The sequence below is a fragment of the Haliotis rubra genome, unplaced genomic scaffold (genome assembly GCF_003918875.1).
Source record: "Haliotis rubra isolate DU_JTF1 unplaced genomic scaffold, ASM391887v1 Scf1697, whole genome shotgun sequence".
NCBI lineage: Eukaryota > Metazoa > Mollusca > Gastropoda > Lepetellida > Haliotidae > Haliotis > Haliotis rubra.
The window spans coordinates 76,440-99,824 of NW_025765666.1; the positions used below are offsets into that span (position 1 = coordinate 76,440).

General features: G+C 39.4%; 1 protein-coding gene across 1 annotated transcript; it reads right to left on the reverse strand.

Annotated features, from left to right (window-relative positions):
• Window positions 1-243: 243 nt before the first annotated feature.
• Window positions 244-21,459, reverse strand: LOC124272385. The gene is made up of 4 exons (XM_046707551.1): window positions 20,863-21,459; window positions 15,108-15,203; window positions 5,442-5,485; window positions 244-340 (listed from the first exon to the last, which is right to left on the reverse strand). The coding sequence occupies exons 1-4, from the start codon at window positions 21,008-21,010 to the stop codon at window positions 278-280; spliced, it is 351 nt and encodes a 116-aa protein (XP_046563507.1). The 5' UTR covers window positions 21,011-21,459; the 3' UTR covers window positions 244-277.
• Between the last annotated feature and the right edge of the window lie 1,926 nt (window positions 21,460-23,385).

Below are 23,385 nucleotides of genomic sequence, written 5' to 3' on the forward strand. Positions count from 1 at the left end.
ACATGGCGGTAGGATAAATACCTTGTGTACGTTGTGAGGCATACATCAGACCGTATTACCCTAAAAGAGCAGCATACTATTTATATTATATATCCAGCTTCACATAGAGCAGTTAACTAACCTCTACACAACCGCTTACCCTCTATGTTTTGCCGTCCAAACGGGAAGAATCTCTTAAAACCTTCTTTTATCTTGACACCACGGTGAACTTCAGGCTTCTGATTTCTCCGAATAACTGAACTCCCTGTTTGAGGATGCCAGACTGCTTCCCTCACTATCAAACCCGCTGTCCCTCAGTAGCAACAGATATCCAGTCGAAGGCCTCCAGCTCCTCTATTCTCTGGTGGGTGTTAATAGAGCAAAATAAGGAGTAAATAGTATGCACGCTGTAGCCAGATCAAGAATGGTATACGGTGTGATGTACCCTCTGTGTTGCCGCAGCTTAAGCCATGTACATGCATTGCTACAGAGGGTACGCCAGACAACCGTTTACCCAGAGTGATGAGGCTACAATGAATTTATCTTATGTCATGGCTACATTTTCGTTTATCTTTACGTAGGCACTAAACCTAATGTAACCAGAATGATGTATAAGAAATACAGTGAGACAGTTCCAATTCATGATATTGATTTAATTCAGCTACAACTCGTTGAAAAAGAACGCCACCATAAACACATTAACTATAGGTGATATATTTAATTGCAAAGGAAAATCACAGAACCATGTCTCACAACGTTTGCATAGTATGACCTACGAAAACCTGATCAAATGACTGATGGAGCAAAAAGAAGCTGACAGAACCCATTTTCACATCCACAAGAAATCTGTGTTAAAAGCAGAGTCGACAGTACAATGACTATATCATGAATATTTATTTCAGCAGTAGTACAGCTGTACGATGTTGTTTGTAAACAAATGGAGTCCAAGCAATATAGTGATTGTGATCATGCGATACAATGACAGAGCATGTGTTTATGAATCACTACGAAATAGTGGTGATACCAGGTGTTCGCAAAAGGTGAGCGTATTCTGCCCCACCGGTAGCACCCGTCATACACAAATACAAACTTTTAGTCAATTGTTCACCTGGAAAAATAATTCGGGTCAAAGTCAATATAAATAAGTCCAAATGTGAAATTGCACCGGACATCATTTTTGTCACTGATGCATCAAATTTCGAAATGTCCTCCACATGTCTACCATAAAACATTTTGAAATCTTTACAGAGGCCTTGGGTGTTGTAACGTTGATCGAACAACTTCAAGTTCAAGAGTGGTATGACGCTCTTTTGAAATCTTGGTGAAAAGTATTCATAAAAGAAGAACACCACAGGCCAGAGCTGTTGGGATATTGCTCGATATAGCAGACTATTGGGAGTTGAAATCATCCCTTTGTCACACAGCCTTTTGAAGAGTTTTTCTCCCACTGAAGCTTTCTGCATGGAACTAAATACGAATCAGTCGGGGAAGTTCAGACGGGTAAATCAGTGGAAGGCAAGTGGCTAGTTGATGATTATTGAACAATATTAAATCAATTATGTACCTAAGCGTAAATGACCTTGTTTTGATTTTGCCAGCATATGCAGAAATTTTGATTCATATGCCAAATGAAACAGATCCGCCAGGACTGTTGCGCAATTGTGCCCATGGGGATGCCTCTACTTCATGTCAAAATGTTTACCCCTAGATTTTACAAAGATGTTATCAATGAGAGAACCCAGCATTTCACATACTGTTTTCTCGGTCAACTACTATTGGCATATGCTTTCATTTTGACAAATTGTCCTGAACCTCTGAAGATAGATATGTAGGCCTCCTTGTCCACCACACATTTGTTTACATATGCCCCATTAATCAAGGAATGAAGTTTTCCCCTCAAGTTTGCCATGTGGGACAGTGGTATAGAACGCTGAACAATCAAATGATTTCACAGGAATCATTGAACAAGGCTTTGCTACACAGCAGACATTTAAGACTAATGTCAACAGCTAACTTATGTGGCACAGTTGCTTCCATAGAAAATCCTTCCTGGAAGGAATTTCCTGAACTGATAACCCTTGATGAGCATCACTGTGTTGGTGGAGCTGTCGTAGCATCTATGGAATCAGTGAAGAACACAGTGGAAAAGACATGTGAGAAGTTTGTAAAGGATGTTCCTGTGGAAATTACAGAATCAATTCACAGTCCCATCAAGAAGAATCACCTCCCTTTTGTTCAAGAGATCACAAACAAAACCTCAGTCTAATCTCAAGCAGCAAACAAATGACCTGAAATATGACTACAGTCTCTTCAGTCAGATGTTCATTGAATGTCAGGACGTCGATATGATTTAAATCAATTCTTTTCTCATGAAAACCACCCGTGGCAAACATCCATATCAATTCATGGAAAACTTCATTTACCAAACAGCAAATCAGAGCTCTTTTATTGTCTTGCATCACCTGAGTATGACTCCTGACATTGATGCTAAAGTGTTTGATGGCGCCGCCGTTGTTGATGCACTGCATAGAGGTTATTCCTAAACGTTTGGTAATTTTCGGAGTCTTCTCTTCTTACGCATGGAGGAAGAACAACTGGAGGAGACTGCCATCGTAGCGACATTGTTTGGAAACATCTACAAAGAAGGTTTTCTTTGAAGGAACATAATGAGAAACGCGAACAAAATCAAGAAAATCCGGATACCAGACTCTGCCTTCATGTCAAAGATACTTCTGCAAAAAAAGTAAACATCAACAGAATATTTCAAGATCTGGGATGTCGGAAGATGAAAGTGGCGCTTCCTTTTTCCACGCATTCACTGGTTCTGACACAACATCACAAAGTTCAGTGGAAAAGGCAAAAAACTGCTTGGAAGACTTGGATATCCACATGTGGATGTGGCTCACAGATTTCCTTTTCCTGCAAAGCATCCATTCCAACTTGTGGACAAAGTCTCAGAAGTGTTTTCATCACTTGAACTATTCACATGCATCATGTCTGACAGCACTACATCAGTGAACATAGTCAACGAACTGTGACAAGAAATGTTCTGCCATGGCTGCAAGATCAAATGGAACCAGAATCTTCTTCCCACTCAGGATGCTCTGCTACAGCACACAAACAGGAGCTTGTACCAGATCAGCATATGGCTTACTTCCCAGACAGAAACCACCAGAGCAAGATTTGTTTGGTGTGACAAGGGATGACTGTTGTACACATATCGACAGAGTGGATGCCACTGCCAGAAGCTTTACGGAGTTGTTAAGAACATGTATCAAATGTGGCTGCTTGAGTCTCAATCCTCAATGCTCAAAAGATGTGCATCTGTATATCTTCTCAACTTCTAAGGACATCGCCTTGTAACTGCAATGGGACCTTCTGTTAAGGAAGACTCAGAATCACAGAGATCTTTGACAGAATGATGTCCTTACGTGACTGATCAAAACAGTATTTTTCATTAATGGATGATGAATGATATCTTTACTACTAAAAATATATCTTGTTTGTAAGATTTCTTGAAAGTATTACAAAGGCCATTTGAAGGGTGGCGAATATATCTCCATTATGAACAAAATGAAGATTTTTTTATAGTCGGCAACCATTCTGGGTGGACTTCAGCACTCTTTGATTTTGGGTGACCGTCTTGGATGTTTCGGTAAATAGGCCCAAAACGGGCACATATCCACAAATATGTTTAATCATGATGTTCCCTAGCACTGTGCGCGGTGTTCTGCTTTAATCCAGCGGGGTAAAGCCACGTAGTGTAAGAATTGAAATCCTTGAAGTTTGGGCAGCCATCTTGAACGCCATCTTGGATTATTCGGAAAATGGGCACAAAAAAATCGGAAACACCCCAAAATATGTTTTAACATTATGTTCCCTAGTGCTGTGCAATGTTTTCTGCTTTAATCCGGTGGGGAAAAGTCACGTAGTGATACAATTGCAAATCCTTGATTTTCGTCAGCCATCTTGGATTTTTCGGAAAAGGCCCAAAATCGGGCACCCCAAAACTATGTATTTATTATGATATTCCCCAGCACTTTGCAAAGTTTCATGCTTTCTAGTCCGCCAAGTATCTAATTTCACCTTAAACCACTGCACTACTTGGCGTGGCTGGACCAGCAGGAAGAATCTCGTCTCCCTCGCAAAGTGAGCGAGGATCGTGGCGGCAGTAGCACGAATACGGGGATCCTGTAATCCTGGACCAAACCACAACACTTGATAATGAGTACACATGAAGGTAGCTTTGTGTGTTTTTCCCAACTCAGCTTGTTTGTGTGTACCGTGTTGAACCATTGTCTCAGAAACTGTCTCTTCGACTTTATCATAATCGATAGCAATCGCGATGAAGCTTAGCTGAGTAGGTAACGTAAGATGTAGATGGACAGAAAATTAGAAAGAACAAGAAAATTAGGTTGCTTCATTATCAAACCGCCAAATGATTCCTTATCATCTCTGTGACTTTGCGTCAGTTCTCTGTTTCTCTGGCGTACGCATAACGGAGGCCAGTAGCCAGAATCGGTGTTCACAGAATATGTAGGTTTATCCCATGTTTTCAAAACCTTGCCAGAAAGTTGAAGTCTGATGTCAAGCTGGACTCCTATTAGCAGTGACCATGTGGTGTCTGAGTGTACAAGTGTATAAACGAATACAGTTTCTGCCGATCTGAATCAAAGATCACTTATTTGTGTTTTGTCTCATCAGCCTTTCGAGCGAGCATTGCATCATCACGAGACTCGTTGAAATAGTTGAATATCGCAATTGTGATTATGTCAAGTATGTAACACTGTAACAGGGATTTCAAATGTTTTGAGACTCTGCCTAATATTCCAAAACCTCATGTCTTGTCTTGCTCACCTGTTTTGGGTCTGAAAGCCATGTAGAAATGACTGAACATTTCCCTACTTAAGCCACAGCGTCGAATCCTTCGCAAGTTATGTCTTGTTCCTTTCTGCCACCTATTCCATATATTTGTGAGCAGTTTTGTGTTAACTGTGATCAGGTAAGAACGTCTGGTAATATCTTACTAAGAATGTGCAGCGTTTAGTTGCAAGTGGTACATAACAATTTATCATATTTTTATACGTGTCTCCTTTTTGTTGGGGCAGACCCTTGTATATATATTAGAATCTTGCATAAAGAAAGATGGATTGATTGGAGATTAATAGGTCATTGTTTGTTTTCATTATAACGTAATCAGATTTACATGTATGTACGCCCTTTATGTTGTTTAACATTCAATGATTTCTCCATGGTCTGGTCGATAGGAGCATCACGCTGGAGAATGGCAGGTTTCTGGTTTTACCAAAACACGTTTAAAAGGATGCTGTAAGCCTGCTAGTACAAGCATCCACAAACACCGTGTGAGCACGTCCCTATCTAATTGGCATGATCTTCAAAGCAACATCAAACAGTATTTCACCACACTACAACTCAACATTGTATTAGTCATCAATAGTCACCTTCCTCAGTCGAATATTTTCTTCCTGAAGACTCGCGATGATACCTGAGAAATAGAATAATAATAGCATGTATGACATGTAGAACACAACGTACTGTCGTTAACAGAATAGCGTATTGTAGACAAAGAAAATCATTATAAATTTTGTATAAATCCATTTCATGTAAGAAATTCGAAAAAAGATTGCATAGAAGCATAAATAGTCAATCTAGCTTTTGGAAACAGATATGATCATTACAAAACAAATCCAAACAGACGAATCTTATAATGAGAACAGAATGGCTTTACCATTTTAAAAATGTTTTTGTAAATATCAATGTTTTTCTCCTCACAGATATTGATGCATTCATTCTAAATTCTACTATAACTGAACATGAAATTACATCATCAATAAAAAACTTAAAGAACGGGAAATCTGCCGGGCCCGATCAAGTGCTGATAGAGATGCTTAAATGCTCCCATTTTGATATAATGCCATTTCTCCATAAATGTTCAACAAACTCTTTGACAATCAAATATTTCCCAGCAGTTGGTCTTGTTAAGAAATAGTCCCTTTACATAAGAAAGGCAATCCGAGAGACCTGACAACTATAGCGGGAGCTTATTAATGAGTGTCCTGAGGAAAGTTTTTACTGCCGTTTTAAATAATAGACTTACGAACTGGGCCAATGAGGCTAAGGCTCTGAGAGCCAGGCTCTGACTAAAAAGGTCTTGTTAAGACAACATTGCACTATGGCTAGGTGAGAGATGCGACTAGGTAATTAGGCAGTAGCCACTGACGCATGAGCCTTTGTTCTAGAGCTATAGTCTATATCTACAATTCGACACAATTGAAGATGTATGCAAGTGTGTGTATAGTTTAAACAATATTTATTCTTGTACCACTAGTAGTGTACAGTGGGATTGACAAACAGTGTTTTCCCTATATTAATGTCTCTCCCCAAACTAATACATATTACAACAGTCCTTCAAGATTAGATAATGCAGTGTCCAAGTTGCAAATGTAAGTATTTGCATCCCAGTCTAATACGACAATGTAAGTATTTGATTATTTCTCAATCCATAGTTCTGCACAATTTCGTGTGCACTAGGCTGTCCAACCGCACAGTATCACTAGAGAATTGGCCCATACAGCTAAATAAATATGTGAGTGGAATTTGTAAGTGTAACAGTTAAAATGTTATCTTGTCGTACACACGTGTTGAGTGGTACTGGCACCTGCTATCACTGTTAAAAAGTAGATTCTAACGTACATATACATGACTTAGAACAGGTTCTTACCTTGACTTTGGATCCGATTGTTGACTTTGAGAATAGGCTGGGATTTAGAAGTGGTTACTAGCACTCAATGATTAGGCTGGTATTCAGAAGTGGATACTTGGCCAAAGAAGCATAATTTGTTAACATTTTTAGCACCCATTTCTCGTAATTTTACATAATACACTACACCTTTTGCACCAAGCATATTTTATTATTTACATGTTCTGTAAAATGTAAAGAACATTCAAATAATACCATACCAATGTATCTCCACTTTTTACTAAAAATTTAACTAATCTTACAAACTGAGCATTTTTCTAATCATGACCATTTTGTTAATACATGTAGTTAAAAAATGTTTATCACGTCGTTAATACAAATTATACGTTGTTGCTTTTATTGATTTTAAAAGCATTTGATACAGTTGATCGTTATAAGTTATGGTGTTGTTTGAGAAAAGCTGGGCTACAAGGGAAGATGTATAATATCCCCAAATCAATGTATTCAAACATAAAATCATGTGTACGTAGTGATTATGGTGTTACTGATTTTTCGTTGCCTGTCTGGCTTACATCAGGTATGTATATTGAGTCCTTTGATTTTTCTGTTTTTCATCAGCGATTTGGATTATGAAATTTCAAGTAACGGTAAGCATGGTTTACAGATGTATCCTGACATCCTAGAAATCCTTATGCCCCCTTATTGCCGATGATGTTATTTTACTATCTCACACAGTTATTGGTCTACAGAATCAGTTGAATTTATTAGATAAATATACTAAGAAATGGAATTTATATGTAACTTTAGATAAGACAGAAATTATAGCATTCAGAAAGGGTCCTTTAAAGGAAATATTGTACTTAAATGGACAACCAATTAATGTAGCTAATGGCTATAAGTATCTTGGTATACTGTTTAATTCAACACTAAATATGGACAAATGTGTTTCTGATTTATCACTGCGAGGGAAACGAGCTTTACTTAATATGATGTCGGTTTCACGTAAATCTTCAGTTAGCACATCTAATGTATTTTTCAAATTATTTGATGCCCAATTACAGTCAATCCTGTTGTATTGATCCGAAGTGTGTGGTTACCAAAGATTTGATTGTTTAAAAAGAATTCACCTACTTGCATGTAAAAGTTTCTTTGTGTTGGATTAGTAGCTCCAAATTAATATGATATATGGAGAATGCGGAAGATACCCATTTTACATTAATTCGCAAATGAAGTGTTTACAATATTGGTTTAATATCATCCGTATGTCAGAACATCAGCTTCCGAAAATAGCTTATAACATGCTCTTTCATCGAGATAGTATCGGTAAGGTTACATGGACATAATGGCGCTATTATTCTCACAGGGATATGGTGTTGTATGGTTTAATCAATCTTATATTTATTTCTAAATGATTTTCGTAAAGCAACAATTAATTTCTATTTTGCCACCGAATGATGCCGAATGATGCCGATGTAATATTTAAACTATCTTTATTTGTAAAACATGGAAGCCAAACATTGTGCATCTATACGGAAACTCACAATCACTAATACAGTTGGGATGAGCAGTCGCCAAACAATGCCCCCGAGACAGTGTCTTATTAAACATACAAAAGCGAGAGGGAGGAAGTCTGGACAGTTGGACAAGTACCATCACATGGGTGGGGTTACAAAGAGGCTTGGCTTTGGTAGGACTGAAAAACGATACCTAGACCACTTCGTTTCAATACAGTTAGTAACTGTACTATGTTTTGTATTCAATTTTCCATCCGTTATCAACAGAGAAATCAAAACAATTACAGGAACGCGGATACCGCTATAACTGACTCTATGCAGCTGTCGTGTTACACATTGTTTTGCTTCTGATTGATAGATGACAGAAATTGCTTTTTATAATTTTTATGCTGTATTTATTTATTAAGTAATTATAGGGTTTTGCATAACAATATAGCCAAAAATAAAACATGACAGTTTGACCAAAGCTTATAAAAGTAATCTCTATTTCAGTTATATACTCCTCTTAAAATGTTAAGCAAAACGAATTTGTAGTCTCGTTACATTTTCATTCATTGAAATTGCAAATCATGGAATGATGCAATAGAAAGGTGAAACATATATACAAACGATTAACAAAATGAAATGAAATGGTATTGAGCAATAATAGACTTACAAATCACCAAAAGCATGTACCCGCGAAACAGTCGTGCAAAATGTGCTGCATTGATGGAGCAAAATTTGAACATTAAGGTTCAGGTCAGTTTTGGACAGTGAAGCAGTGTTCAGTAACGCGTATGACCACCATGAGCAAAAATACAAGCTTCTACACGTCTTTACATTGACCAAATGAGCCTTTAAAGTAGCTGTGGTGGAATGTTCTGCCATTCTCTCTGTAACGCCTGCTCAAGGTGATCCAGAGTCTGGGGTTAACATGGAGACCGAAATCACGACTTCCAATAATGTCCCAAGCATATTCAATGGGATTAAAATCAATTGAACTTGCAGGCCAGTCCATATGCGAGATGTTGTTGATCTAAACAACATCGTTAACGCCTCTTTCTCGGGCAGTATCATCCATAAAAATGACGTTAGGACCTGCTTGTTGTGCCAGAGGAATGTTTACAGGTAGGTTTACACCGACCAGGGTGCATGTGTGAAGAGTGGAGCACATTCATGCCACACATTTTGCATGTTGTTTCTGAGGATGGTTGTGTTCGGGTGATGTCAATGTTATCAGATAAATCAATTTGACAGTCAAAGGTTAAGTATTCTTTGAATATTTACCTTTCAATAACATGTTGCCAAAATCGCTATCGAGATTGCTATTGATGAAAATACTTGTTGCATAATTTTTGCAAGGAGTATACTTTGTTAACTTGTAAAGGATTGTTATGTTTTGTTAAATAACCAAACAAAATCTTTTCTTTGGATATTGGTACCGGGCTTGGCATTTTTACGATATCCGACTTCCCATGTCTCGCCATGTGGAGCTTACCTTTCTGCAATCCCTAAATATAAATAGGATACCACGCGAGTGTGTTTTGGGATGGTTAATATCCTGCATTTGGAAAAATACATTGTATATGGCGATCCTCGGCTCGGTAAAACAATTTTTCACAAGCTCGCTAACACAATTTTCAACAGATCACTCAATTGATTGCGACAGGTAATCTAGTTCCTAGTACGTTTTATGTTAAAGGTCGTATTGTTGCCAACAAATTTTACGTTTGAAAAATAACAATAAACTTTAGAGAAACCTTCAACGGACCTTTTGAACAACAAACACACTTTAATGTTCGCGTGACATGTTCTGCTCGCTAACACTGACAGTCGACCAGGGAAGAGGTGTTGGTGTCTTCATATGCCTATGAATTTCTATCTTCGCTTCTTCATCCACTCCATCTATCATTACCAGACATGAATTTTCTTGGATCAAAGCATGACAGCGCCGTAACCTCGGCCGTCAATCCGGACACATTCGCCGCTTTATGGGCGTGACGCCACGTTTGTTGACACTGAGAAAGTAGTCCCTAAAGTTTGCATATGACCTCTCTAATTTGCATCGATATCCGTACATGCCTTAACGCATTCGTCACCACTCGCCCCTTTCCATAAACTCCAAGAAGACTCGTCCCCGACTCGATGCTTGTTATGTGCGAAAATACGACAAACCAATCAGAAAACGCGTAATGAAGGCGGTGCTTTGATAAATATAATCCCGAATGCATAAATCGTTTATGGCATTATGTCATTGTTTTAAAAATCTTGAAAATATGTATCATCATATTGAAAGTACAAGGAATGTAGGTAACATATAATTGTTTTGGCTCATGTGTAGATTTTAGTAAAGATATTGCCATGGAAGGTGAGAGATTCAAATCCACGCACGTGCGTTTGTTTACATAACGGCTCTCATGGGTCCAATTGAGTGTATTTCTGACGATCTTGCGGGCTTATTTTGGCGATTGTACGTGCGCTTCCAACAGTTTTGGGAAATGTAATCATAAATCGCTACGAGTTTCAAAACAATTATATACTGAACAGCAAAAGAGACGCAAGTTTCGAAAAAATGAAATTTCATATGCATGATGGTAAGCGTTCACGTTTATGGAACGTTCATGGTAAAGTGACGTAATGATCCCAGATGAGATGATGTCATGCAATTTGACGTCCATACGAACCATTCGCAAAAACACACCAACAGTGCAGCAAAACCATAATTTTAGCACGTGCGTCGACGGTTCAGATGGAAAGCATGCATTTCACTCTGAGATATTCTTTATAAAGGTTTGTGTCAAAAAACAGTTCAGTGTTGAACGCTAGGATGTGTACACGCCACCCAAACGATGCCTAGACTGACGACTGAGCAGTGACTGACGACTGAGGGGAGTGGCCATTGGAAAGTTGCACGGAGATAGCTCTGCAGCTACTGTAGCTAGGCAATTGGGCTGTCATCTTACCACATGAAACGATTTGCTCGACGTCATCAGCAAACCGGGGTTGCTGCTGATTGTCCCCTTACTGGACGGCAACGAGTGACAACTCATACGCAAGATCGGTTCATCCGGGTCACTCATCTAAAGAACCGAACTTAAGCAGAAACAGCAACAGCAGCCTTAGTTCTTGGGTCAAGTGGAGCAGTGTCCAGTGATATGATTAGGCGTCGCGAATCCACTGCCTAAGACCATATAAGGGGCCAGTTTTGACACGTCAACAGCGCCAGCAGCCCACACACAGCAAGGGTGTTGATGGATCATCTGGTTCAGAACAAGTTAACTTTTTTCCATGGCCGCCTCTTTCCCGGATATGGCTCCCTTTGAACATTCTGGGACGAAATTGGACACTTGCACAGTTGGAATACAGATTGATGTTTGAGCGGAACCAGTTGCCTCAGGAAGTATTTCAGACTCTAGTGAACTCAATGAGGCCACGTTGCACGGCCTGTGTGCAAGCACAATGTGTCTATACGCGCTACTAAAGAGACTGTCACTTTTCGCGTTCAGGGGTATCTCCTTTTGACGGACTGTGATCAATTTAAACTTATTGCAATGTCAACAGCAACTTTCAACTGTTAAATTGGCAGTGTTTTCTATAGAATAAATGATTAGATATGATTTTGGTTGTCTTCTATTAACAAACTTGACAAAAAGCCAGACTTGCATTGCTTTTGCTGTTCAGTATATTATATCTGTATGTAACTAATCAACTTTAATGTCTAACATTGGGCATATATTTTACATCTCTGGGAATATGTTAGTCTGACTTGTTTTGGTCATTCATATATTTTCAGCGAATTCATTTAAAATTCCACTTGGGGTATGACAGCAAGGTTACACGAATATTCAGTATGAGAAATATATCAAAGTCATTTTTTTAGTATCTGCTTTGGGATTTAATTTAGCCGAGTTTTTAAAAACTCTTATTTGCACATTCAGTAAAACAAATCCCATTTGTGAACAGCTGGTGATAATTACGTTAGAATATGCCTTTAACAAATATGTCTTTTCTCCTTCTTTTAGTTGTATCAAAGACTTTTAATTCCTTACAATGAATAGGTAAAAACCAAAACAGCAATACAATGTACGAGTGCTTCGGTGATATTAAGTACCACTTGCATAAAACAGGAATAGAGTTATCGTTCTTGTTTAAAGTAGTTCTGTTGTTCATGCGCCAATATGAAAACCTTCCAGAAGGGCACGAGTCGCTTTTCGGCTTGTCCCGGAATAACACGAGTTGGTCACGAATGGCCCTAACGGATACCGAAAATATCCGATGGCTTTATCCTGCCGAGAACGCTATCCATTGAATGATAATACAATCATATCTTATATTTCTGTAGATCAGTACGTAGTACTGTCTACCTATGCTATTTTATTGAAAAGATGGTCATCATTGGCAAGGTATGATACGAGATGATTTGATACTTGAAGCATTATAGTTTAGTCACGTACGTGCAACTAAATGGGATATGATTGGTACTCTTTCTATCATGTTCTTTCATAGTATGTCAAGAGTCGTATTGAACAAAATAGTGATTTCTCTCGCTTAATTTGTAATCAGTATTTTATGGAAATATTCCCAACCTTGTTTTGATTTGTTCAGATGATACATACTAACGGAAAAAGCAATTGTTATGCATGATATAAAATTGCACAAAATAAACGTTAGTTGAAAAATTATAAACATAACCCTTAATAAACATGTAGCAAAGCATTTTGCATGTAATTTGATGTCAAGTATCGCGCGTGGCACGTGGACTTTGTGCACAATGAACTTACGTTTTGCATGCTTTTGGACACCTGAAGTTACACACCTGATATTGAAAATTGAAGAACGGTTGATAATTCTCAAGCCTCTAAATGTCGTGGAAAACACGTTAAGCTCAGACTAAACTGCGCGTACGTCATGTGGTTTACAGAAAAATAGCGTCTACGTGCGGTGGGTATGCTGGAGATTGGATTGGCCCCAAATGAAGTGGCCAGGCAATTTGATGCCATCGAAACACGATCTCATCTCAATGGCGACGTTTACAACATAATGGGAACACGAGAGATTTGCCTCGGACCGGCCGTACACGCGTGACGTCACGTCAGCAAAGCAACCACATTCGGCTGACCCATCTAAGGAATCGATTCCAGACTGCCAGTTTGACTGCCCGGACCATTCCTGGCTTACGTACAATCAGGTCCAGGACGTGGGTACGGAACCGACTAAGGAAGCACAACATCCGGTCACAACGTCACGTTGGCTCCAACGTCACTGACAAGCACGTCTTGCCTGTGCAGACAGCATCTACGGTCCAGGAGACAAGACTGGATTTGTGTTTTGTTCACTTATGAGTGGAAATTTCATCTGGACAGCTCAAAGGCAAGGGTTACAGGCGGTGAGGTGAACGGTATGCTCTCTATTGATAACATCTCATGGTCGGACACGACTTGTCATTGTCAGTTGCAATCTGACAGGTCTGCGATACACTGAGATCATTGAGCCACATATATGCAGCTGTTCATTCTAGGACAGAGACGTACTTCACGCTCGCTCGTGTTGTGAAAGATTTCCTGAGGCAGAAGAACATTCCGGTACTCAACTGGCCAGCTGTTGTTCCTGTCCTGTTTCCTATCGAACGCGCTTGGGATGAAATGGAGCGACGTTTACGTCAAGCCCAGAATCAGCCATTGAAGTTGTGGACTGAGTTTTGACACCACATCTCTTCAAGGGCGTGTCACGATGCTTAGTGTCAAATCATACAGATTTCGATATTTCCTCTGTCAACAGTTAAACAGTGATTCAATAAAACACCACAAATCATGTTACTACCTTTTTGCATTAAAATATAACATAATATTAAATAATGCACATTTAGTTTATTCCAGTAGTATATTTGAAATGGAAAAATGTGAGATTGAAGGATAGTGTTTGTTTTTGGTAATCTTTGACTTCGGCAGAACTGTATAACTGTGTGAACACCTGTGTAAGTTAACATAGTGGATAACGACGAACGACTTCGGTAACCGCCAAGGCAACGATTCCTGACCACGATCGGTCAGCGGGCGGTAGTGTGACCAGGCTCTTGGGCAGGGAAAGCAAACGAACATTGAGACTACGCCAGAGACCCAGAAGCAGCTGGTCCAGGTTGTATGTTTCGCATAAATGTGGTGGACATACTAGGATATTGTTGGACTCTCCCAAAAGTGATATAACAGACATTTAGCTTCACTACATCATTGGCAGTGATTCTGTTATTTTTATTCTTTCATGTCGGACATACAGGTTATTAATTTACCTTTGCATGCAGTATAGCATATATCTACCTTGTCAACACCTGATAGATTGTGATTACGCCAGAGATCCAGCTAATGGACTAACTTCAGATCTGCAGGGCAAGTGTGTCAAGGTGTGGTGTATGTTTCGCATAAACATGGCGGACATGCCAGATATTGTTGGACACTCCCAAACATGATATGACAGACATCTAAATCTCTAAAAATGTTTTGCAAGTACATACTTTTAGTTGTTCCTTTTGCAACCGACTGGAACAGTACTTTATACACTGTTGTACACAGTGATTCTGTTATTATATTTTTAAAGTAGAGTTTGTAACGTTTTCCACGGACATATAAGAAACTAATGTACCTTCGGATTCCGTATAGCATCTGCCTTGTCAATACCTGATAGGGTATTCCCATGTAGCTGGCTAATCACCGATTTAAGATACTGGCATTCATCAGTCAGGGCAATGTCAAACTGAGCAATGAAATAATATTCAAGACTTCACTGTTACCTGCACAGCGATAATGCTGGCTACAGTCAGAAAGTATAAACATTTACGAACTACTATAGCAACACGACCATGGGACCATTATTAACTTAAAATCCGTGTGACAACGACAATCAATCAATTTGCAACTTACCATGCTCTGCTTCAGCCATGGTCTGTGCAGCCCCTGAGGTCTGTTGTTCCACTTTATTCCCAACATGCTGTATGGGTGTACGACAAGCAGCGTCATCTGCAATGCAACAGTAAACTCGTGTGTAGTTCCAGTTTCCCAGTGAGTCTCACTTGCATCCTCATCCCGTTCATACTGCCACAACATTCTACACGACGATACCTATATGGTACACTGCAGTATTCCTCCCTCCGGACCCTTTCCCGTTCAAACTCCGCTAACATTTCACACGTATATTATTACAAGTGAATGAGCGTCACTTATTACGCCTCTCATATCAAAACATTTTCAAGTGTATTTCAAATGCTGACGTTTTCTTTCCCACGACACGTCTCACCAGGTATATGTAAAACATGACACTAGCAACCTAAGGACACGCTCTGGTGCCATACATAAAGCGCATATGATATACTCGGGATAACCATTCTGTACGTGTAGAAACATAATACATTTCGATTCGTACCTCTCCGATTATCAGAGTTTTAGAACTGCCGTTAGCAATGCAAAATTTTTGAATGTAGAATAAAACGTCATGTTCACAGTCCTTTGTGAAACATAAGGGTTGGGAATTGCAGCCAGATGAAATTATTACTTTAGTTTTGCGGTCGACTGATTCTACATACACTATAATATATAAGTATAAATAGATATAGGAAAGTCAAAATTAAAATGTTGGCATACATCCCTCTCTTTCAAAATCACTGCAAAACGGACATTCATATGTTCATCGTATGATACACTACTGGAATATACTAACTGTGCATTATTTTAAAAAAAACCAATAACATGATTGGCAGTGTTTTTCTTAATTACTATTTAACTATTGACAATATGATATCCAGATCTGTATGATTTGTCACTAGGCATCGTGATACATCCTTGAAGAGATGTTGTGTCAAAAGTCATTGGTGTTGATGGAGGCTTGGCAACGACGCAGACAGACAGACAGGCAGACAGATTGTTTATTACGAGTCTCACCTCATACATTATACATTCAAAACATCGTAAAAAAGTAAAATGCATATAATGCACCATCCCTTATGTGATTATGAGAGACTATTTACAAATAGTAAACGCGCCGTTCCTATAAAATAACAAAGCGGGTCTTGGCTGTTAATTTACATTAAATAGGACTAGACATTTAAAACGATAACTTTTCCACATCTGTAAACTTCATAAAATTACCATTTAAAACTATGCACTCAGCCAACAGACGTTTTGTAAAAGACTGATATAAAGGACAGTACTAAAGTACATGCATTTTCATCTTCAACAACATTTAAACAGTTAAAACACACTCTCTCATTTAAAGGCATACTACTGTAGTGACCAGTTTCTATTAACAAGGGGGCAACACCGCATCTATACATGGCTATCGCTTATCTGTGGCCTCGTGGGATGTTTTCAGTAATGTAGTGTTCCACTTCATAGTTCGTCTTAAAGGTTCTTTAGTGTCGACGTATATTACTTCACTTGCCATCTCGACTAGTCGGGCAATCTATCTTCTTTCAGTTCTCATAACATATCTGTCGTACTGCACTCTGAACCTTGTGTATAATTTCCTTCACACGTAATCCATTTTTAACTACTTCGAATTCTTTCGGGGTTTAGGCTGTCTGGTGTACGTTTTCATCACAGTCCGCCGGAGTTTCACTTGTGTCGGGGTCTAACCCATGTTTCCTTCCACCGCCTCGTTGGGGGCAGATTTCCGAACACCCATAAAGAATTTCATAGCTCTGTTCTGTTGAGTCGTGACAAACGTAGCGTTTGAGCTCCCCTAAATCGCTGCTCCGTAGTCAACAGTAGACCAGACCATAGTGTGAAAAAGTTTCTTGTATGTATATTGCTTAACGGTAGACAGGAAATTAGTGTAGGCTACATCCACATCTCACTTGTTTCTTGTATGTATATTGCTTAACGGTAGACAGGAAATTAGTGTAGGCTACATCCACATCTGACTTGTTTCTTGTATGTATATTGCTTAACGGTAGACAGGAAATTAGTGTAGGCTACATCCACATCTGATTTGTTTCTTGTATGTATATTGCTTAACGGTAGACAGGAAATTAGCGTTGGCTACATCCACATCTCACTTGTTTCTTGTATGTATATTGCTTAACGGTAGACAGGAAATTAGTGTAGGCTACATCCACATCTCACTTGTTTCTTGTATGTATATTGCTTAACGGTAGACAGGAAATTAGTGTAGGCTACATCCACATCTCACTTGTTTCTTGTATGTATATTGCTTAACGGTAGACAGGAAATTAGTGTAGGCTACATCCACATGTCACTTGTTTCTTGTATGTATATTGCTTAACGGTAGACAGGAAATTAGTGTAGGCTACATCCACATCTCACTTGTTTCTTGTATGTATATTGCTTAACGGTAGACAGGAAATTAGTGTAGGCTACATCCACATCTCACTGTTCACAGAGTGAGCATTCCTACTTGGATATGGTTTCGGGCACACACGTAACATCATGTTTCACACTTGATTGATCACAGTCACAGAATTGCTAATATGACGTTCCGGGAGAATTTCCAAAGTCCGTGATATTACGGAGTGGTCGAATTTAGTAATATTGAACTAAATCACAGACGTGTAATATTAAAATTAGAAATACGATTAAATTCTTCATATGCACATAAACAATAATCAACCACAGAGGCCCCTTTGCCTGAAATACAAGTAAAGTCATTTTGTACATTATTTCTACCATTTATCATTCAGAAATCTGTGTTTCTCAAGAGTTCAGCTACCGTTTAGATTACCACAATTATAACCAATATTATACACATGGTACTCAGATATCTGAATCAAGAATTTGTCATAAAAGTCAGCTGCATCGATGTTTCAGGTAGAACATTCTGAATGCAAAGAACATGCACATATGCAAAATAAGCATGTACTATTGTGTTCTAATTTGAACTACAAAATGCCTTCATTCACAACATCAAGAATAGTCACATTATATTTAACCAATAAGTCATTTTTTATTATGAAGCCCACGCCTCCAGAGCCTCCCTTGGCTTGCCAATGGAGATAGTTTTTACTGTGTCCAAACCACGAATAGTCTTCCACAAATATAGATTGATTAAATTTCAGATGAGTTTCAACTACGCCAACAATGTCACAATCTAAATGAGAAACACAAGTTGATCTTAACAGATGATCATTTGCATTACTGTCACTAGCCCAACCATTGCAATACCAAAGCCCGGACTTTACTAATTTGAATAACTAGCCCTGTCTCTTCCAGTCACGTGCTCTCTTCCTTGTTCCCGCTCCTTGCTCCTGGTCGGATGATTGGCTCGCCCGTTGTCACGTGTTGTTTGTTGATAGTTGTTGGCACGTGTTGTGTGTTGAGAGTCCAATCCACTTGCTGTGGCTGAGTCACTTCTTTCGTTCCTTCCATCCTGGCGTCGGTCATTTCGTTGTCGTAGTACACGTCCTCCAGTAAACTTCAAGTCTTCCTTTACGATAGCATCCGCCAGCATTTTAAAGTTGGATTTCAAGGACCGTTGCTGTTGACTTTTATCGGCTGCAATGTACACATTTCTGAAGTTTCTTGATTCATTCAGCTTTTATTTCTCAGACAGAATCATATTCTTGTCGTCGATAGAACTAGACTTCGTGACGATGACACCGGGGTACCTGCTATTTCTGGACACTTTCCTTTTTGCACGTTTAAAACGAATCTCTCTTAACTTCATTTAGCAAACCATTAACCTTTATTAAAACATTTTCATTATTTGATTCTGGTACATTATGTAGCACAATATTGTGGGTAATGTCACCGTGTGCACCTTCTGCACACTACTTTTCCAACTTTCTGCATCTCTGTAAATGCGTGTCTAGCTCCTGTCTGAAAGCAGTTGTAGTCTCCTCTAACAGTTTATCACAACTACTCACACTGTCCTCAACTGTATCCACTGTAGTGTCAAGTCTACATACTTCAGCTTCAATGATTGATTCTGGGCTTGACGTAAACGTTGCTCCATTTCATCCCAATCGTGCTCGAGAGCGGACAGGTCCGGAGAAAGAGCCGGCCGGGGAAGTACCGGAATGTTCTGTCTCAGGAAATATTTCACAACACGAGCGAGATGTGGACGTGTATTATCTTGCTGAAGTTACGTCTCTGTCCTTGAATGAACAGTTGTACATGAGGCCCAATGATCTCACCCCTGTATTGCAGACCTGTCAGATTGCCATGGACAATGACAAGTTGTGTCTCACCATGAAATGTGATGGCGCCCCATACCATAACCCTACCACTACCAACATGTGGACGTTGAGCAATGCACGCGTCAGCATATCGTTTACCTCACCGTCTGCACATCCTTGCCCTGCCATCTGAGCTGTCGAGATGAAATCTCGACTCATAAGTGAACAAAATACCATCCCAATCTAATCTTGTATCCTGTGCCATAGATGGTGTCTGCACCAGGAGGCGTTGGAGCAAAAGAGGACATGTGGCTGGAGGTCGGAGACGGATGTTGTGCTGCCTCAGTCGAATCTGTACAGTCCTGAAACTGATTGCTAGTAAGCCGGCAATGGTTCGAGCAGTCAGACTGGCAGTGTGGAATTGATTCCTTAGATGGGTCAGCCGAAAGTGATTGCAGACGTGATGTCACGCGTGGAAGGTCAGTCCGAGGCAAATCTCTCATGTTACCATTATGTTGAAAAAAGAAATGGTGGAGAACTAAATGTTGAATGGAAAATAAGGCTCTTCAAAACATCGAAAACGATGCCAACATTCAATATCTTAATTGCTTAAAAACTCTGTTCCTCAAGTACAGTAATTAAGCACAGTTGGTAGCCCCGAAAACTACGGATCTGAGAGGTTAGGTTCGAAAAGCCATTGCTGTCCAAAACTGATCTTTTTCATATTTTAAAGGTAATCCTAATCCTGAAATTCAGGAGCAAAAGGTAGCCGCCTTGTGACTGGATGACAGCGGCAACCATCCTCCTTTTTCCCTGGTAAGCAATCAAGAGGTACTGGTGCCACTCCCTCTGAGGGTGCTACATTCTCTATGGTGGATCAGTTGTAGCACCTGCATACGACGTCTAGGAATGTCCCAAACAATTGATTCTAATATTTTAATAGCGTGTCCTCCAGAAATGCAGTCGCAGCTCGAGGGCGATGAGGTTTAGCGTTGTCATCCATAAACACAAATCGAGAAGCAAGCGTTAAGACATTGATATTAATCGCATCTGAAGTACAAAACGGCGAACAGCAGACGACACAATATCTGGGTGAAGTTTAAAGGCATTGTTATTGCCCTATACCAAAACCAAAACGGGATCAGAACTCACCCTTGACGGACCCTAATCTTAAATTTAAGAACTCTGATAAACACTGTCAATGAATGGATCACATACATTTCGGAGAAACACCATTGTGACTTAAATTGAAATAAGCCTTTTAGTCACATCGGCAGTATTTAAGTCACGTCGTGACTTAAACAAGTTAAAATTTCATGATAATGTTTTTCAATAATCTTATTTTATGTATCAGAAATAATGAAAATATACCATTATACAACCATAAGGCTATTATTCTTTCAATCGGAATGTTTCATCTGTTGTGATCAAGCAGGAATTGACAAACCTTTTTGTATCGCAGTGTAAGTATCAACACGTTCAGGTTTCAAAAGAACGCGTTTATACTATTGTACTGATTTAACATAGAATAACACAGTAGCTGTTCCTACCTGTATCCCCAGCTTCTCCAATAATAAAGTACGTCATGACTTCCTCGTCAGACTGGTATGGACTGGACCCAACTGAGGTGTCAGTACTGCTATCGGACATGTTGCTGCTGTCTGTGGAGTCAGGACCGTTGCACATGGTGCTGCTCATGATGTATGGAGTATAGCTGGTGATGCTACTTGAATACAGCTGGTTGTGCTGCTTGAGTATAGCAGACGTTGCTGCCGAAGTGAGCTGGCGATACTGCTTGGGAACGGTTATAAGTATGGATTGATATATCCACTGTAATGTGTTTCAACAGGATAGAGGTTACCATATTATACCACGAAGATGTCACAATATGTATTCAAGCAGCATAAGATTGCACGACTCCGGCTATCGTACGAGTATGTGTCAATGAATATTTGGAAGATATAGCCACCGATAGGCAGAGAGTATCCTGTCCAAGCCGCCACAGGAAAGTTAACTATTTGAAGTCGTCCCTCTTGTCACACAGGTATTCAGAGAATTTGTCGTCACCAAGAACCTCCGTGCATAGATTGAAACATAAAGCAGATGAGACTGGTCCACTTATCTATCGGATGTCTTGTTCAGAAGAGTTACTCTGCAAAACAGCGCAAGGGAACTGTTTGTTGGTTACTGAACATAAAGAGATGTTGCATTCAATGTACGAGTGTCAAAGAATTTCTGTAGCCACTCAAATTTGCTCATTCTTCGAACAATTCGGTCTTTTTCATCGAGTATGTATGACCTTGGCCCTTGCCTATCGTAGAAAACAACGCCATCGCAATATCGAATGGCTACTTCCAAAACATAAAGCTCGGATTGTTGGATAGGGTGGAATGCTATGTTTATCAGGTCCCTAGGAGCGTCTGTGAACTCTCCCTTCCTTGTCAGAACACACAGATCAGTCTCAACCTTCTTGTAGATACTCTCTTTCAAAGATGTCTGACTCACGTATAGTTTGAAACCAACAACTTCTGCAACTTTTGTTTGATAACCTCTCTGTGTGACAACGTTCTTTTCGTTAACTCCCAGGTAGTATGACCCGCCTTGAACCAGCTTTGACATAGATGTTATGTTATCTTTCAGTTTAAGATTGTGCCAGATATGGTCAGTCAGTTTTCCAGCGTCGGTTTGTTTTCGCTTAATCTCTTCAGTGTTGTCTTTGAATGCTTTCAACTGTATGTGCCGATTCTCATGAAAAGTGTTCACATTTGGGGGCAGATTCCTGAGAGACGCTTGGTTCTTTTCCGTTGTTTCCTTTTTACCCAATACTTCTGAGAGGATCAATGAATTTATATCCAGGTTCTCATTGTCATTGTTTGCCTTCGTGTTGAAATCAACCGTAGCTAGACCGGCTGTTTTGTTAACTTTAACTACAACAAAGTCACACGCGTCCGTGAATTTCAGTTGATCACTTAGAAAATATCTTTCATATGAGTCAGTATATAGTTCGTCAGCTTCCAATAAGTTTGTGAGAGTTTTCACTACAAATTCATCAAAGAACTCGAGACACTTATCTTCTGGTGATGTCCCCTCCAGGTGAACTAACAACACTCCCCCACCACTGTTACGTAACGCTGACACTGCTTTTGCTACTTTCTCCAAGACTGATGACTTCTCTTTGCTTTTCTTTCCCCTGGTGGTGTTGTATTCTGCATGTAGTTGTATTGCTGGATCTCGAGGACCCTTCTTGTATTCCTTGTATCTGTCTCTTAGTGACTTACACGCTGAGCATTTATCTGCAACAGATTATTGACAATATTCGAGCCGTTTTGATATTGAAATTCTGTAATCTTTGAGCATCAGCCAAATACAGCTTTGGGGCGGAAAAGAATTTAGGCAAAAGAATACAATGTTGCCTGAACAATGTTATCCATCAGTAAGTTAGTTCCAGTATACACCATACGAGAGACAACAGAAAAAACAGCCAAAGCTAAAACAGTTCATAGCACCTGCATCTATAGAGGTTCTTACCTGGCAAGTTTTTTGTGTCACTCTGAATGTTGTACAGGCCATCTGTGAACAAGCAAGGGATGTATCTTCAACATCGCCATTACGACTGAGCTCTTTAGTTGTGTCTCAGTTGTAAGAGTGAGTGAGTCATTGGATTTGATAAAGTCTGATATTTCAAAAAAACATGATACACACAAACAGTTAAAAAGATCGGGAAGATTGGTAAATCGTAAGATCGGTCCTATCAAGGGGGAAACGGAATTGAAATTAGAAGCATCCATTAATTATTATTGATTCCAAGTAGTGAGTGACTTAAAATTTAACGTCACATCGGCAATATTGCAGCCATGTCGTGACGAGAACATATTATATCAATATTCAAATCAATAATTATATAACGTAAAAACCTGTCATCGAAGAACAATAAAACTACTAGAATATCACAGCTCTTAATTTAAAACTAGTACGCTATCATAAAAATATATCACCAGACACAACAGTACAATATAACAAGGGCTATAGATCACCAACAACTGAAGGTAGATCACCATACTAAGGACCATGGG